At 42.1% G+C, this 19,076-nt stretch overlaps 2 protein-coding genes across 8 annotated transcripts in view; one reads left to right on the top strand and one right to left on the bottom strand.

Moving 5' to 3' along the window:
* The window catches only part of LOC143860906 (uncharacterized), a 77,432-nt gene extending 76,520 nt beyond the window's left edge, over window positions 1–912 (top strand). For all 7 annotated transcript variants that reach the window (XM_077371763.1, XM_077371762.1, XM_077371761.1 and 4 more), the window contains 2 exons: window positions 314–457; window positions 555–912. In XM_077371763.1, coding sequence (XP_077227878.1) covers window positions 314–457; window positions 555–581 — 171 coding nt within the window. In that variant the 3' untranslated portion in view covers window positions 582–912. The remainder of the gene's footprint in view (window positions 1–313; window positions 458–554) is intronic.
* Window positions 913–1,317: 405 nt separating this feature from the next.
* Window positions 1,318–4,050, bottom strand: LOC143860907 (UPF0481 protein At3g47200-like). Its single transcript, XM_077371765.1, has 2 exons — window positions 3,116–4,050; window positions 1,318–2,848 (listed from the first exon to the last, which is right to left on the bottom strand). Exons 1-2 carry the CDS (start codon window positions 3,731–3,733, stop codon window positions 2,090–2,092), a joined length of 1,377 nt encoding a protein of 458 aa, XP_077227880.1. The 5' UTR covers window positions 3,734–4,050; the 3' UTR covers window positions 1,318–2,089.
* Window positions 4,051–19,076: the final 15,026 nt, after the last annotated feature.

Raw genomic sequence — 19,076 nt, 5'->3', positions numbered from 1 at the left:
CTAAAACGATAGGGGCCACATGTTCATCTCTTACTTATCAGAAGTGTTGAAACTTGATAGTAAACATAATTCATTTTATTGTTATGAACATATTGGACCTATTCAACATACTATGCTTCGGTAAATTCTCAATGGAACTTTAAATTTGTTCTTTTTCTACGCCTCCAACTTTTATATCCCACTACTGTAACTTTTTAGAGTTGTTACTACTACTTTTATGACTGCTACTGCTAGTGAAGCAGTTGATACTTGTGTCACCCCACTTGTTGTGTCCTAGTACAATGAGGATCATATTGGTTTGTTGCTTCCACAGGTTGATGTGTATGGATATAGGCGCCCAACAATGGTTTTGGAGTGGCTGGGGATGCATGCCCTGATGATTTATATTTTAATAGCCTGCAATATCTTGCCGGTTATACTTCAGGGCTTCTACTGGAGGAACCCTCAAAACAACATTGTAACATAACCCAATCTTTCTTCCTCACAAGAATGCATTTGTAAAAACAAGCATCTGTTCTGATATTGGGTTGTTTGCTTGTGATTCTTGTTTGCAGTTGAGCTTAATTGGAATTGGTTCTTGATGCTTGGAGGGAGGGAGAAAGCTCATCTCATTTTTTTTCCGAGGATTCTCCTTGGGGAAGGCGAAACCACATGTCCCTCCCCTTTTCTCTCTTTATCAGCTCCCAAATTCCTACCATTTTTGTTACACAATACGGAAGAAAAGAAGGCTCAGCCTCAGTTTTGTACAGGTGTAGAAGGCAATGACATGCAGGATTCTCCGTTTCGTAGAAGTGCTATGCTTTCTAATTCGAGAGTTGTAAAGAGCCGATTCAGTATGAGAATTCAGCAAGACTGATATACATCTTAATCATACATTGCATAATACGTATCAGGATCGAATCCCTTACACTTAACAGCATCATCTGAGTTTTCCCTTGCACATGAACCGCATCATTTACACTTGACCATCATCATCTAAGCATCCTGCATCTGAATTCTAAAATCCTTACTAAGTAGTGACTGGTTATTTGGTGAAATAGCTTAAAGAGTTATTATTATTTACAGTGAAGAGTCTTAGTGAAGGGTCTTGGCTGTTATATGTTAACCTATTTAATGTTCCAAGCTATTCATGTATAAGTCAGCATTATTAATATGTCATGGCCCAAATATATCACATGGAATCTCATCCTAACCCTTTGATTTGTGGAGACTTTCACAATGAATGTGGTTTTGTTCCTTTTGTTCTTACTTTCCACACACAAACAAGCGGCCACCTTAATTTCAGCAAATAACATGTTTCCTGAGGAAATGGATGCACACTTACATATAACAGCTCCAAAGGGAGAGGTTATAGAAATTTGGAAAGCATCATATAAAGCAACTTGACTTTGATTCTTGAATGATGCACATCACTTTTCGGTTCTATTGTAAAAAAATAATTCCCCGTTCTAGGTGGAAATGACCTGCATAACAATTCCTCAATATCTTGTACATTTGTCACAAAATATATTGTTTGTATGCTGGTGGTTTTTACATTGCTTCATAGTTTTTGTCCTTCATTGGCTCCATTTGTGGATGATTATGATGTTGGAGAACAAATAATGCCCAATTTAATTGAAATCCTTAAAAAAAGACAGACCAAGGTGTCTATAAGCTGCTAAACTATCTTGGACCTTGATTTAAAATGTGGATATGTGACAACTCAAAGCGTCTGTGAAATCATCAAAACTAGTACCACATCCATCAGAGAAAACCCAAGAATGCAAGAGGAGAACAAATGGAAGGAAATCAATCAGAGAAACAAAGATCACAACAACAAATAACAAATAGGAGCAAACAGCATAAGGTATAAAGAAATCAAACCAAACGTCGTGATAACTTGCAACCAAAAACCCAACTCGTAAAAGGAAGATTCGATCAGGAAGTAAAGATCATGATGAAGAAGATTTATGAAGAATCAACAGAAGATATGTGAAGGAATGGTGCCATTGACACTATCAACGAAATAGACAGCAAAGCTTGTTTGGAGAGAGAGAGAGAGAGAGAGAGAGAGAGAGAGAGAGAGAGAGAGAGAGAGAGAGAGAACAAATCAAAGGGGAGATGGAGATGAGTTTGGTGCAATAGTTGAGGAGAAAGAGTCATCATTTGGCTTGTAGTAAGGAACAATTGTGTAAACCGTCTGAGCCACGGTGAGACCCAGAAGGAAAATTGCCGCCAGGAGGGAGAGAGCAGCCCATGGGCTCCTGAAATAGGTATGTATGAGGTTGGCTCGCCACTCATTCCAACTCTTCTTGCAGTAGTCATGCACCATCTTATGCACCTCATCTAAACTACTCTCTGGGTCAAGTGTCACATCCTTAGAGAGTTCATTGAAAAGCTTTGCCACGGCTTTATCGCTCCCCATCGCATTTTGAATGATACCTTTGGAATGGAGGAAGCTAACGTCTTTCGCCGAATCAATGATATTGTCCATGAAGAATACATAGGAAGTCACTTCGTTGCCTGCGCCAATGTGATATTGCTCGAAGGCCATGAGATTGCGGAACGTGGATTCAGTGGTATCATCCACCACAATGACAGGGAGACTGAGGATGCCATGGTGGAATTTGATGTCCCTTAGGCTGTGACTTTTGCTTGTCCTGAACTGGATTCCGGCCTCGTCAAGTTCCATTGCGGACCGGATGATCTCGCCTGAGCTTTCCTGAGCTGGGCCGGGCGATCTACTATGTGGGCCTTGAAGCATGCTCTTCCTAACCACGTCCAGTACATGGAGGCCTTCGGCCACTTTAAAGACTTCTGCGTTGGGGTTGCAGAACTTCAATATGAGCTTGTTTATGAAGTCCTCATTCTGTATCATATCAAGTGCGGCAAATCAGAATAGCAAGTTAAATGATTATAAACTGTTTTTTTCTTCTTTTCGGGGAAGGAACCGATCTTCCTAGTGTAGCACAAAATCCAAATTATGGGTCCCACTGTTTAAACATTGCCAATATCTGGAGCTCTAGCGTTTTCTTATTTGGATGTTTTGATGAAGTCATTCAACAAGACTAAGCAAGCAGGGATTTGTTAGCAAAATGTAACATGCCAAAAAAGAAATGTGATGAAGAATTCTTACCATGGGATTTCCAGTTTCAATAGCTACCAACTTCTCTAGAACCAATAGAGGAAGCTGGTTTTCCATCATCAACATGTCTCTTCTGATGTGAGGCATGTTATAGAGTTTCCCATGGGAGCTGAAGATGGGATCATTGTGAGCATAGCCATTGGATCTTTGAGACTGGTGGCTACTCTGTAAATCGACTGGTCTCATAGTGGCGGCGCGTAAGACCTCGAGCATGAAGCATCCATCGAGGATCATCAGTTGTACAAACTTATTCCCATCTTTCCATACATCATCTAGCATTTCATAAGAGCCCCTCAGTTGTTGCTCTACTCCTTCCATGGCACTCAAAAAATTTTCAATGGGTTTGTCTGTTCTCTTAAGAAAGTGAATAAGTGCTCGCTGCTTATGTTCTTCCATCGGCATCAATTGCTTGTCGCCGTAATGGTAGGGGCCGAAGGAGACAACCTGAGGCATGTATGCCTTCTTTTTGAGATCCTTGAGGTAGGTGGGTAACCTGTAAATTGAATGCTTCTTCCAAAGCTCCTCCTCATCTGAACAAACCATTTGTTCGAGCTTCTCCTTAATGTCAAGAACCCAGTTCTTCTCTCCCATCATTCTTGCTTCCATCATCTTTGTTATCACTAGAAAAACAGATATTCTGTGATATCAAAAGCTCTTCCTCTTCACTTATAACAGCATCAGCTCTTCTTCTTCTTCTTTTTCTCTTCTGTCTTTTCTTTAGGCAATTGTAATAAAGAAGGTCAAAAGAAGCCATCTAAGTTTCAGTGCTTTAGCTTTACAATTAAGTAGGGGAAGAGATCTCTTGGGCAGCTTTCATTAAACCTGTATTTTACTGGGCCTTCCTTGGAGAGTATGGTTGAAGTGTTAAGGGAAAAAGAAAAGAGCTTAGCAGGTTTTTATATATGGCAGGATGATTCCATCACCTTTGTTATGATTATTGTAAGGAATTCTGTACGAAAAGCAACAAATTCATGTCAGAGAAGTCGAATCCAATTCCTTACAAAGTTCCAAATCAGGTGTTTGGTTCATGCCTTTGTTCCTCTTGTTTGTGACAGGGAAGCACGGGCTTTGATTCTTTTCATCGCGCTCTCAAAGTTGAAATGGGGTATTTGGTTCCAGATGTTAACTCTTGTTTGCGTCTTGGGAGTGATTGTTTTGATTCTTTTTTGGTAGGTAAGCTGCGTTTTATCTGGGACCCATACCGATTTATCAAATGGAAAGAAAGATAATACATTTAAGAATGAAAGCCATCATCCCTATCCTAGTGACACACTAGATAGGGAAAACAAAGGACTCAAATTATCCAAAATTCTTAGAGACCTATGAGCAAACCGATGGCAAAGAAATCGATGCCCCTAATGTTCCAGGAGGTCTATCATCTTCCGACTCAACTTCCTGTTTCTCTGGCCCTTCCTCAATTTCTGGTGCTCTGTTCTTATGGTTTGTCCTAAGTGGGAGGTGGGCTATCATCTTCTGGCCCACCTTCCTGTTTCTCGGGCTCTTCCTCAGCTTCTCCCATAGAGGAAGATTTTGTGAAAGGAGCTGGCGTGCATGCCTTTGACGAAAGGAAAAGAAGGGGAGGGATCGCTTTGAATCAGTGGAATTGGGCGAAGGGATCATTTCCAAATTATCTGACTTGTTCTCTTTCAGGGTCTAAGAGCTTCCTTCACTGTGGGTAGGGTTAACCTCAAGATTCTTAAGAGCTGAAAACCGATTGTCCTGATAGATGTCTTGGTGATGGATTGCCAGTTTTTCCAGACGCTCCCCCCCTACGAAGATTTTGTCCTCTTGGGAATATTCTGGTTTTTCATTAAGTTGAGAAACCGTAGTCCCAAGTGCTTGAAGCTTTTTGGTTTCTCCACTTTTCATAATAGGCCTCCATTTTCTTTTAGTTTGGCGGGGCTTTTGATCTGGAAGATTCTTGCACTCCGTGATGTCGCTGAAGTTATTGCATTTGCTGCAAACCTTGTGTCACGGGCCAAATATTTGAGCAACGAAATAACCCGTGCGGCGCCCCCAACATGCACGAATGCTAGGGCCAGCCTTCAATCGTGCAAGCCTTTAAAGGCCCTACACGCCAACACCCCTTGATGCTTCGAATGTGCACACAAATTCTAAGGTGTTCAACAGGCTACTTGGCTCAGATCTTGACATGCGCTTCTAGATACCCACACTCATGATCAGCCTGCATCACGAGTACATCGAACATAAGGCCTTGGGGCCTAATGCAAAGTCCATCGAGTACGAGGCATGACGATGCCACGCACTTATCCGCCAAGCACTAGGGCTTGGTCATCCAAGGAGCAAGATGCCCCATGGACTGATCCGCAAGGTGTATACCTCGCCAGGGCAACCGAAGTCGCCCCGGCACAAACCCATGGAAGACCTAGAGAATGGCCTACCCACGAGACGTACCGCGGTGCAGAGGGGCAAACAGTATAGGTAGCCCCCTGCACCGGTCCGCCGCGCAATGCATGTGGGAACCCAACCCAACATGCACCGTCTTTGGCCCCCATCCTCAACCAAAGAAACTGGAGCATCCCTATGGATAGCTCGCAGTCCGCACCCAAAGTTCCCTTAGGGCACGCCTACGAGTTGAAGTATGATTTCCTACTGTGTGCAACAAATGCACAAGTAAGTCCTCTTGCAACCCATGAGCAAGCCACCAAGGCTCCTGCCCACACCTACTGGGCCTAACGGGGGAGGAGTCAGCAAGTCACGGGGTCAACTCCTCCTATAGAGTTTGGCCAACCAACCAGCTTAGCGGCGAGTGGCGACCAAAGGTGCTATAAACAACGCATTTCCAAGACGCAACGAGACGAGACGAGATGGATTTTAATACCGGTTGTGTCCTGAACTGTTTTCCCGTGACACTCCCCCACCTGATAACGTCGACGCCCTCGTCGACACTGAACGCTCTGTGAAGCTCAGTTCCACAATAACAATGACTTCTCAATCTTGAAAACAGCTGCCACTGCTACTTTGACAATCAGCGTATTCTGACTTCTACTGCATACCACACTGCCTCAAGTTCTGTCAATCACTGCACTATAGCTCTGCTGGAGTTATCTTCAACAACGATGGTTTTCCCGGACTCCATCAAACTAGGCGAAGGTTTTCTGACGGTGCCTACAAACGCTGTGGATGACGTGCCATCACTTTCGGCACGGAAGGTTATGGCTCACCTACAACCGGATGACGTGCCACCACTTTCGGCACGGAAGGTTTTGGCTCACCTACAACCGGATGACGTGCCACCACTTTCGGCACGGAAGGTTTTGGCTCACCTACAACCGGGTAGCGTGCCATCACTTTCAGCACGGAAGGTTTTGGCTCACCTACAACTGGATAGCGTGCCATCACTTTCAGCACGGAAGGTTTTGGCTCACCTACAACCAGATAACACGCCATCACTTTCGGCATGGAAGGTTTTGGCTCACCTACAACCGGATAACGTGCCAACACTTTCGGCACGGAAGGTTTTGGCTCACCTACAACCGGATAACACGCCATCACTTTCGGCATGGAAGGTTTTGGCTCACCTACAACCGGATAACGTGCCATCACTTTCGGCACAGAAGGTTTTGGCTCACCTACAACCGGATAACGTGCCAACACTTTTGGCACGGAAGGTTTTGGCTCACCTACAACCGGTGATGATGGTTCTGAGCACTCCACCAAACTCCATAAGGGCAGAGCGACCAAACTTGAATCCTTCCTTCAAGCAACTCTCAAGTTCCTCCTTAGCTACACTCGAGCTTCCTCTGGAGTGGTCTTCCGAAAATGACCAACTTGCACCGCTTCGTCTCTCCCTGAATGTGCCACCACTTCCGGCACAGCACCTGCTTCACTTTCGGCCAAGTGCAGCACTTGCCACCCGCAAAGTGCAAGCCAACAACGGAGTCCACAAGCACTCCGAAGCAAAGAGACCACCACATCGGTCTCGCCTCCTCCTGAGGCCAAGAATCCCCTGTTGGGATCAATCAACGCGACGCTTAGTCTTGCCTGCTTCTGTTCAACACTATAGAACTTGATTTGAACAATCAACCCTTATGCCACAAATGGTCTCCTTGGGCACTTGCGGCTAGTACTCACACTACTAACCACCCAAATATTCCATCATTCAGATTGAGCTGTCCTTTCAATTTCAACAAACAAAGAGATTCTAAAGCAGCAAGAAACACACAAACATACCATGTCGTCCCATACCAACACAGTCTGCCCATATGCCATCTGAGCTCACCACACTGTCCCATATCAGCACAGCAAACCCATTATCAAATCTAAGCGGCCTTGGCGTTCGTTCCAAGGTTTTTCTGAGAAGAGCATCACTCATGCTCGATTGTAATTGTGAACTGCCATAAAAGTACTTCAGTCATTGACCAGCTCTTCATCCTGAGCATGTCTGCTAATTCGTCAAACTGGTTATGCCATCACACTGAGCAAGCAAATTCACTTCTATGAGTGCTTTGGTGCCGACACGTTCAACACCTCATCTGATAGGGGAAGGCTTATGCCACCAGCCAACCCTTTTTTCATAGCAAGCCCTTAAGGCCATATGCTAACACATCAATGTTAGTCAACACTGCAACGGAGCATTCACAACTCCCCAACTGCCACTTCCGATCTCACACATCGGTGGGTCACTGAAAGATGCCAACCTGTTCGCTGACGGTTGCAGCTCTAACACTGTATCAAGCTTCGAGCAAATCCATTGAGCAATGCTTGAACAAACACTGATGGTACTAATCTTTGCAGGCCATCGCGCCTCTGTTGCGCGACTCAAGTAGAATAAGGGAGAGTCCCCCGAAAGGAACATACCCACGCAATTTCAGCTCTTCTTCGGCTGACTAATGGACTTTCAAAGTGTTAGATTCAAAGACATCCGCAACTTAGCACTTCCAACTTGGTGTGCTAACATTCAAGCTCTTTCCAACTCCGCCACAACAGAAAGCATTTCCCGTTCCACATGCACTAGAGATGCGCTAATCATAGCCGCAAACACTGCCACTTGCTGCAACTATGCCAACACAGACACCAACTGTATCATAGCTCCTTGAAAAACTCTTGATTCATAACTGCTCTGATCTGGCACTAGATACCATCTGGCACCAATTCTCAAAGCACACTCTGAATACATAGCTTGGACATTCTGCTCTGATACCAACTGTCACGGGCCAAATATTTGAGCAACGGAATAACCTGTGCGGCGCCCCAACATGCACGAATGCTAGGGCCAGCCTTCAATCGTGCAAGCCTTTAAAGGACCTACACGCCAACACCCCTTGATGCTTCGAATGTGCACACAAACTCTAAGCTGTTCAACAGGCTACTTGGCTCAGATCTTGACATGCGCTTCTAGATACCCACACTCATGATCAGCCTGCATCACGAGTACATCGAACATAAGGCCCTGGGGCCTAATGCAAAGTCCATCGAGTACGAGGCATGACGATGCCACGCACCAATCCGCCAAGCACTAGGGCTTGGTCATCCAAGGAGCAAGATGCCCCGTGGACTGATCCGCAAGGTGTACACCTCGTGAGGGCAACCGAAGTCGCCCCGGCACGAACCCATGGAAGACCTAGAGAATGGCCTACCCACGAGACGTACCGCGGTGCAGAGGGGCAAACAGTATAGGTAGCCCCCTGCACCGGTCCGCCGCGCAATGCATGTGGGAACCCAACCCAACATGCACTGTCTTTGGCCCCCATCCTCAACCAAAGAAACTGGAGCATCCCTATGGATAGCTCGCAGTCCGCACCCAAAGTTCCCTTAGGGCACGCCTACGAGTTGAAGTATGATTTCCTACTGTGTGCAACAAATGCACAAGTAAGTCCTCTTGCAACCCATGAGCAAGCCACCAAGGCTCCTGCCCACACCTGCTGGGCCTAACGGGGGAGGAGTCAGCAAGTCACGGGGTCAACTCCTCCTATAGAGTTTGGCCAACCAACCAGCTTAGCGGCGAGTGGCGACCAAAGGTGCTATAAACAACGCATTTCCAAGACGCAACGAGACGAGACGAGATGGATTTTAATACCGGTTGTGTCTTGAACTGTTTCCCCGTGACACTTGGGTTTCCAATCAAAGGTGATTGGTTGCATGATCACTCCAGAAGTTGTTCTGAGTTTGAATCTGGTCGGGGTTGGTCCGCTTTGACTTGGATGCACATCCTAGTATATTTTAACCTTGTCGAATGGGTAGCTGGGGAGTCCACATAGAGAGTCTTTTCAATGATATTGCCATCCTGCTTAAATTGTGAGAAGTCCATAACTTGAGGTGAAGACCCGGTAGGTAAGGTTTTAAATTTCAGTTTCGGGATGCGTTTCGGTACTCACCAAAACTGAAATTTTTTCGTTCGAAATTCCACAAAATCAAAAAAGTATTATTTTATCCCGCCTGAAATTTCAGCCAAAATTACGGGAAGATATTAAATAACGAATAAATTCTAGATTTTTTGGCGAAATCCCTGAAATTTCGGACCGAAATTTCAGAAAAATGAAATTTCGACCGAAATAATGTAACGTTTCGAATAACATCAATTTTGATTTCGGTCGAAATTTAAAACCTTGCCGGTAGGTGAATCCATATGGGAATCTCAGGGAGGAGTTCAAATTCTTTTATTGTTTTGATTCTTTTGCCCACATATAACTTAATTAAATTGTTGGATAAAAGCAAATTCTGCTCTTGTGGGTTAATAGTCGATTCATAAGATAGATAGAAGCATTTAATTAGGTTAGGATACTGATGCTGATGCTGGAACCGCCATGTTTTAATAATTGCACAAACGTAAGGATTCAAATCAGTTGAATTCAAATTCAGACTAACAATTTTTTTTTTGAAGAGGAATATTGCGTCATGATTTTTTTTTTGAATAACAAAGAATTATATTAATGAGGAAAAAACATGTGGAAGACCCCAGCGATCGAGCTGATCAATACAATACAAAAGAAAACAACAAAAGATCAAACAAAAACTAGCAATAGACAGACTCCTCAATGGGGAAGAAAGTCTCAAGAGAGCTGCCTTGGAAACTCCCTGTTAAAGATTTTTCAAAATCAAGTGTTTTTTGTCAAAACAATTTTTGGAAAATATTTTCTTTAAGTGTGTTTTGGAAAAGGAAAAACTTTTCTTTGGAAATAGTTACTTTTTGCAAGAGAAACAGAAGAGTGTAAAGTAGAGGGAAAAGATAGTCCCGTACCGACTCGTAAGAAAGAAAGAGTTGAGCTTATAAAGCTTCACTCTTTCTTCTTATTTGTTTATGTGCACATGGGGTCTTAGCCGTGGGTCGAACCGCGGGACGGTGCAACGCACCGTCCGCGCACACGCACGCGCGGCGTGGGCAATGGGCTATAGGGCGCTTTATTGGCGCTTTTTTAGGCGCACTTTGCACTTCGCACGCCGCATCGTAGCGAGGAGCGATTGGAGCCTTTAATTTTTCCAGATTTGATCTGGACCGTTGGATCTAGACGATTGTGGATCGGTCTAGTGGGTGGGCCGAATAGTTCATAGGCCCATCAAGCCCAAGCCCAGTGTCGAATAGTTCGATTGGGTTGGGCTTTGATTCGAGCACAACGGTCGGCCCAGCGGGCCCAGTGCTCCAACGGTCAGTGGGTGCGATCCATTGGGTTGTGTCCCTTCCCCAACGGTCAAGGATCTAAGGGGTGCGATCTGTACCATAGATGGATCATCTAACGGTTAGATGGGAGGACGGGAATTTAAATATCCCAACAGTCTCTCTAGGATTGATCTGGTTCGTTGAATTGCGTATGGGCGCGATCTAACGGCCAGAATTCAAACCGATCTGGAAAGACTCTATACAGGGGTGCTTTTCACACTGAAAAGTCACCAGAGGCTCTATAAAAGTTGCAGAACCCAGCCATTTCAAGGCAGAATCGAATTTACCCATTTCTAGACAAATTCTTAATACTTCCAGTGCATTATACTCTCTTTCTTGCTCCCACCAAAATTCGTTTTACTAAACTATTTTCTTATTGTTTATCTAATTACTGTTATACTGCAGTAACAGAAATTAGACTGATTCTCTCAGGCTTGTAAGATTCTAAGGGCATTTCGGATTTGACTCCGCTTGTGCATAGCGTCGTCAAATTAGTAGGACATTCCTACTGGCTTCATTGTATCTTGGAGGCAGTTCGCGGATCCCCTTTGCACACTTCTAGTGGGGGCGAAATCTGTCTTAAGGAAAGCGATTTCGCGCCTTGAAGCAAACTGGTTACTGCTTTTTTCTTTCCAACAGATACATAATTATTTCTCTAACAATCTTAAGACAGATTTTATTCTTTGCTTCAATGGCGTTGTACTCAATCCGTCAAATGTCCCAAGACTTTGTCAAACTTGAGCGATTTGACAAAGGGAATTTCAAGCGATGGCAGAAGAAGTTGCACTTCATTCTTACGTCGCTCAAAGTTGTTCGAGTTCTCACATCCCCAAGGCCGACGACAGTTGAAAATGAGACATTAGCGCAGGCTCGTGCAAGAATGAAATGGGAACAAGATGATTACATCTGCAAAGGGCACATCCTCAATGCTATGTCGGATACTTTGTTCGACATATATCAGGGAATGGGATCGGCAAGTGAAATTTGGAACGCACTCGAAGCGAAGTACATGGCGGAGGATGCTAGCAGCAAAAAATTCTCTGTGAGTCGTTTCCTGAATTATCGCATGGTAGATGATAGACCTGTTATTGATCAACTGCATGAAATCTAACACATGGTGAGTCAAATTCATTTGCAAGGCATTTTACTTGATGATTCCTTTATAATTCCGTCGATTATTGACAAACTTCCGTCAAGTTGGAAAGAATTTAGAAAAAGTCTTAAACACAAGAAAGATGAGATTTCTCTTGATGACTTGGCTCTATGCCTCAGGATTGAGGAAGAGTCAAGGATTAGAGATCATAAAGAAGATCATGAGAATTCTTTCTCTAAGATACACTTGGTGGAAAATGTCAATAAACCAAACCAACAAGGGAAAGGCAATCGGAAGAGAAACAAACACCCTGACAAGAAGAATAATAAGAATAAGAAAAGGAAGGGTGCTTGTTTCAATTGTGGCAAACCAGTGGCACCAGGCCACTACAAGAGTGAATGTCGACTTCTTAATGATAAGAAGTCGGGAACACCAACAGACAACAACAAGTTTGTGGCCATGATTTCAGAAGCAAATATTCTTGAAGATGGCAATGATTGGTGGATTGACTCGGGTGCGACGAGGCATGTCTGCGAAGACAGAAATCTGTTTTCGACCTATGAAACGGTTGAAGATGGAAGTGTCTTTTACATGGGCAATTCGTCGACGGCAGAAGTCAAAGGAAGAGGCAAAGTAGAACTGGAATTTACATCCGGCAAGCGCCTCACTCTTACCGATGTCTTTCATGTACCTGAAGTGCGAAAGAATTTAGTTTCTGGAAGCATTCTTAACAAGAATGGCTTCAAGCTCGTATTTGAATCTGACAAATTCATTCTTTCTAAGGGAGGTACCTTTGTTGGAAAGGGATATATGTATGAAGGGATGTTTAAACTCAATATCAATAAAGTGAATGTCTTTGCTTATGTTGTTGACTCTTTATCTTTATGGCATAATCGTTTAGGACATGTTAATACTAAGAAAATGCATGATATGGTTAAGTTAGATTTAATTCCAAAATGTGAAATTGATTTAGTAGATAAATGCAAAATATGTATGCAAACTAAATTAATAACTAAACCATTTCCCTCAGTAGATAGAACTTCTAATCTGTTAGACCTTGTACATAGCGATGTATGCGATATACATAGTGTTCCTACCAAGGGAGGTAAAAAGTATTTTGTTACTTTTATATATGATTTTACTAAATTTTGCTATGTATATTTACTTAGTCATAAAGATGAATTGTTGGAAAAGTTTAAGGTTTATAAAACAGAAGTAGAAAACCAATGTGAAACATGCATTAAATGCCTTAGATCTGATAGGGGTGGTGAATACCATTTCCCTCTTTTCTGTGAATCAGTGGGCATAGTTCATGAAACTTCTGCCCCTTATACACCACAGCAAAATGGTGTAGCAGAAAGAAAAAATAGAACTTTAACTGAAATGGTTAATGCTATGCTTGTTAATTCTGGTTTGAATAAAAGTTTTTGGGGTGAAGCATTACTTACTGCTTGTTACATATTGAATATGGTACCAAGTAAAAAGAATAATATAAACCCTTATGAGCTTTGAAAGAAAAGAAAACCAAACTTGAATTATCTTAAAGTTTGGGGTTGTAGGGCCATTGTTAAAGTTCTTAAACCTAAATTAAGAAAATTAGGTGAGAAGGGTATAGAGTGTATTTTTTTAGGATATGCTAGCCATAGTAAGGCATATAGGTTTCTAGTTATAGAACCTAATGATTTTCTACAAATTAATACAATAATTGAATCTAGAGATGCCTTCTTCTATGAGAATAGGTTCACTTCAATTCCAAAAGAAGTTCAGCCTAGTACTTCTGTGGAACTTTCTTTAGAACCACAATCAAAAGATGGTGAACCTAGTGAAATAAGAAGAAGTAAAAGAGATAGAAGTGAAAAGAGTTTTGGTCCTGACTTTATTACTTACCTAGTAGAAAGGACAAGAGAAAAACTGAAATCTTCTATAATGTTAGATTTAAATGTAGAAAATGACCCTCAAACCTATACGGAAGCCATAAAGTCACAGGATGTCGCTTTTTGGAAAGAAGCAATTAATGACGAAATGGATTCTATTATGGGTAATAAGACTTGGTATTTAGTTGATCTACCACCTGGATCTAAACCTATTGGGTGTAAGTGGATCTTCAAAAAGAAGATCAAAGTAGATGGAACTATAGAAAAGTTTAAAGCTAGGTTAGTTGCCAAAGGGTTTACTCAAAAACCCGGAATTGATTATTTTGATACATATGCACCCGTTGCTAGGATTTCTACCATTAGAGTCTTGATTGCTCTTGCTTCCATATACAAACTTCACATTCACCAAATGGATGTTAAAACAGCATTCTTAAATGCTGAACTTGATGAAGAAGTGTATATGGAACAACCTGAAGGTTTCATTTTACCTGGTCAAGAGCATAAAGTCTGTAAATTAGTCAAATCTTTATATGGCCTAAAGCAAGCTCCTAAGCAATGGCATGAAAAATTTGATAAGGTGTTAGTCTCTAATGGTTATAGAATTCATGAGTCAGATAAATGTGTATATAGTAACTTTAAAGGTGGTAGTGGTGTTATTATATGTTTATATGTTGATGATATGTTAATATTTAGTACAGATTTTGAATGTATTCAAAGTACTAAATTATTTTTATCTCAAAAATTTGATATGAAAGATATGGGTGAAGCAGATGTGATCTTGGGTATAAGAATCATAAGACATAACAGTAGTTTGATTCTAACCCAGTCACATTATATTGAAAAAGTTCTTAAAAAGTTTAATCATTTTGATTGTTCACCTGCTTCAACTCCTTTTGATCCTAGTGGGAAGTTATATCTTAATTCTGGAAGGACTATTTCTCAACTAGGGTATGCTAGTGTGATTGGTAGCCTTATGTATGCTATGACCTGTACTAGGCCAGACATAGCATTTGCTGTGGGTAAGCTTAGTAGGTTTACCAGTAATCCAAATTTCTCTCATTGGAATGCAGTCTATAGAGTATTAAAATATTTAAAGAAAACTATAGACTATGGTTTATGTTATGGTGGGTATCCAACTGTAATAGAAGGATACACTGACGCTAGTTGGATAACTGAGCGTATAGATCATACATCAACCAGTGGGTGGATTTTCACCCTTGGTGGGGGAGCAGTCTCCTGGGCCTCTAAGAAACAAACATGCATTTCAACATCCACTATGGAAGCAGAGTTTATAGCTCTGGCAGCATGTTGTAAAGAGGCGGAATGGCTTCGGAATTTGTTATTGGAAATTCCGTTATGGCCTAATCCTATGCCATCGATTTATGTCCACTGTGATAGTCAGGCCACACTATCAAGGGCATATAATCATGTTTATAATGGTAAGTCCAGGCATATAGGACTTAGACACAGTACTGTGAGAGAGTTACTTACTAATGGAGTAGTAACTATTGATTTTGTGAGATCAAGCCAAAATTTGGCTGATCCATTTACTAAAGCTCTTGCGAGAGATATGGTGTGTAAAACATCATTAGGGATGGGGTTAAAGCCATTACCAAATAGTCACCAATGATGGAACCTCGACTCAACACTTGAATAAATATCAAGTCTTGAGTTCAATGAGTCAAAGTACATCATATGGAGTGATTGCAAGCACTATAATATATATTATATTTCCATCCCAAGGTAAAGTGCTTGGTACCTGTAATGTATAAAAGGGAAAGGCTGAGCATTTGAGCTCTTAATAGACTTATAACAAAGTGTTGGAGTGTTATAGTTACAGGGGTACTCTTGATAAGTCTACCTATGTGAGTGTGGGAGTGGTGCCGCTTCCTATGAGACCTGGCTAGTTCTAGAGCACTCATGAAACCAAGATATAGACACAAGGCCAATTCATGTGTCGGTTTTTTAGAAATTGCCTAAAGAGATAAATTCTTATGTGTGAGATGTGTCCGGTTAACCAAATAGAATCGCTAGTTCAAAGACATATCTACTATGCAATTCTGGTTAACTTTGATGTGTTTTCACTAAGTAAAGGTTCAAATCGAAAGATACCTTTATTTATGCATAAAAATTCCAAGCCTGATGAGAAAACCTTTTTGGATTTTGAAAATGGTGGGGGATTGTTAAAGATTTTTCAAAATCAAGTGTTTTTTGTCAAAACAATTTTTGGAAAATATTTTCTTTAAGTGTGTTTTGGAAAAGGAAAAACTTTTCTTTGGAAATAGTTACTTTTTGCAAGAGAAACAGAAGAGTGTAAAGTAGAGGGAAAAGATAGTCCCGTACCGACTCGTAAGAAAGAAAGAGTTGAGCTTATAAAGCTTCACTCTTTATTCTTATTTGTTTATGTGCACATGGGGTCTTAGCCGTGGGTCGAACCGCGGGACGGTGCAACGCACCGTCCGCGCACACGCACGAGCGGCGTGGGCAATGGGCTATAGGGCGCTTTATTGGCGCTTTTTTAGGCGCACTTTGCACTTCGCACGCCGCATCGTAGCGAGGAGCGATTGGAGCCTTTAATTTTTCCAGATTTGATCTGGACCGTTGGATCTAGACGATTGTGGATCGGTCTAGTGGGTGGGCCGAATAGTTCATAGGCCCATCAAGCCCAAGCCCAGTGTCGAATAGTTCGATTGGGTTGGGCTTTGATTTGAGCACAACGGTCGGCCCAGCGGGCCCAGTGCTCCAACGGTCAGTGGGTGCGATCCATTGGGTTGTGTCCCTTCCCCAACGGTCAAGGATCTAAGGGGTGCGATCTGTACCATAGATGGATCATCTAACGGTTAGATGGGAGGACGGGAATTTAAATATCCCAACAGTCTCTCTAGGATTGATCTGGTTCGTTGAATTGCGTATGGGCGCGATCTAACGGCCAGAATTCAAACCGATCTGGAAAGACTCTATACAGGGGTGCTTTTCACACTGAAAAGTCACCAGAGGCTCTATAAAAGTTGCAGAACCCAGCCATTTCAAGGCAGAATCAAATTTACCCATTTCTGGACAAATTCTTAATACTTCCAGTGCATTATACTCTCTTTCTTGCTCCCACCAAAATTCGTTTTACTAAACTATTTTCTTATTGTTTATCTAATTACTGTTATACTGCAGTAACAGAAATTAGACTGATTCTCTCAGGCTTGTAAGATTCTAAGGGCATTTCGGATTTGACTCCGCTTGTGCATAGCGTCGTCAAATTAGTAGGACATTCCTACTGGCTTCATTGTATCTTGGTGGCAGTTCGCGGATCCCCTTTGCACACTTCTAGTGGGGGTGAAATCTGTCTTAAGGAAAGCGATTTCGCGCCTTGAAGCAAACTGGTTACTGCTTTTTTCTTTCCAACAGATACATAATTATTTCTCTAACAATCCCTCCCTGTAAGCCTATCGGCCTCACTATTTGCTGGCCTTCTAACATGGCGGAAAGAAAAGGAGGATTGCTCCAACCTATCCAAGATCTCCTCTATGCAATGAGCAAACCACCAAGGAAACAGGGAACTCCCCTTCAACTTCCTAATAACATTTAAGGATCTCCCTCCACCACTACCCAGTCAAGAAACATTGGGTTTATCATCCTCAAGCCTCAATGCACCGCTCTAACTTCTGCCCTTGGGCAAAGTAAAGGTAAAATTCTATAGAATATCATTCTATCATCTACCATCCTAGTGCTATATATGGATGGAAAGAAAGGCTAGGGTTTTCAGAGGCGTAGTGAAATCTTCACAGTTTCTCTACATTAAGATAGTAGTGCTAACCATCTCCTGGGCCGGTCTTGCCCAGCTTCTGTTGTGTCTGCATATGATATGTGGCAGGGGTGGAGAGAGGTATGTAATAGTTCCGATCAGAGGTCGTCCGTTTCGAATTAAATAGAAACTTCTTTCTGACTCCCACCCCACTATGTCAGTAAATGATGGGAGCCTTCCTACAGTGGATTTCTTAAGTTGAATTTTGATGACTCAAGTTTAGGGAACCATAGTCCGGCTGAAATAGTTGCAATATTTTACAAATTCAAACTTCATAAAACTAATTTATGTAGAACTCTATTTCATGGGGAAGACCTTTACACATATCCAACTGCTACCTTAGTTTAACTTTTAGGCTTCTTAGGTTCTTAGGTAACCCCAAAAAATTATCATCGTATGGAGTCGAAACCATCCTGGTCCTCTTACTTGTTTTGTCATGCAAATGGGTATTCGAAAGTGTCACGTGTCGCTAATCAACGGTTAGTGCCAATTTTACCCCCAATAGACATCACCTCTGTATTTTAAATCTTTGAAGATGAATGGTTTCGATAATTGAACAAGTGGCCACCACTTGTATCTTACTTGTCCATATTTCTTCTAGTAGAAATAGACAAGCACAATATCATACCTTATTTTTTAAACTTGAAATAATTAAGAGCCTTTAACTAGTTTCATTGCCAGCTGCCTTTCCTTTCAAGTATCCTTTGAAGATTGAAATTATTTCCAAGGATAAGCTGACTTATTTTCAGAGTATCCTAATTGCTGCCATATATCATGAAGGGTGCCTCATTTTTGTGGTTCTGGAAAGTGCATTGATTTTTTCTGGGTATCAATCTTACAAATGGGATGTCAGATCGGCATGGGACCAAGACCATGTGGGTCATACCAAGATCCTCGACAATATCAAGGGTTCATATTATACACTTTCATGTGGGGCCTAATGTTAATCATTAGGATTCAATCAATCCCATCTTTTGAATGTGACTCTACTAATATATAAGGGCATGTTTTTTTTTTTTGAAAATTGACGATTTCATTGATATTATGAAAATTACATTGGGATCAGGGGTTCCTACTTGCATTACATAGAATCAATTAAGGGTAGCTAGGAATATACTCTTAGGCTAGTTAAAACTATATGAAATGATCTTCTGGGTCATCCGCTACAGTGAGGTCCACACCTCCATGCGCTGCCATATATATGGGCATGTTTGGCAAGCATGAAAACTTATTCCATGGATTCATGGACCCAAATATGAGAGATGAGCGGAGGAAGGGACAGAGACCTGAGAAGGCTGGAGAGGAGGAAGCATGGGGAGAGCATGAAAAATCCCTAAAAACCGTGTGGGGGTGGGGGGATACTCTACTTCAAATTGGGGCTTTTCGAGGGGCCTTTCACGCTTCGGAACTCATTGCCACCCTCTCAAGTCTCTTGCTCACTATCCATCTCTTACGACTGGTCCCACTAATATTCCAGGGAATATTATTTTTTTCATGGTTGCCATACAAACATGCCCATAAGAGTTACCACGACACGAATATTTAAGCAGTAAAGTAAAGAGAAAACAGAG

This window comes from Tasmannia lanceolata, unplaced genomic scaffold (assembly GCF_043159265.1).
Source record: "Tasmannia lanceolata isolate RefF3 unplaced genomic scaffold, GAP_Taslan_0.1 ptg000037l, whole genome shotgun sequence".
NCBI lineage: Eukaryota > Viridiplantae > Streptophyta > Magnoliopsida > Canellales > Winteraceae > Tasmannia > Tasmannia lanceolata.
Note: the sequence above shows the minus strand (reverse complement) of the source record. Positions and strands in the feature narration are given on the sequence as shown.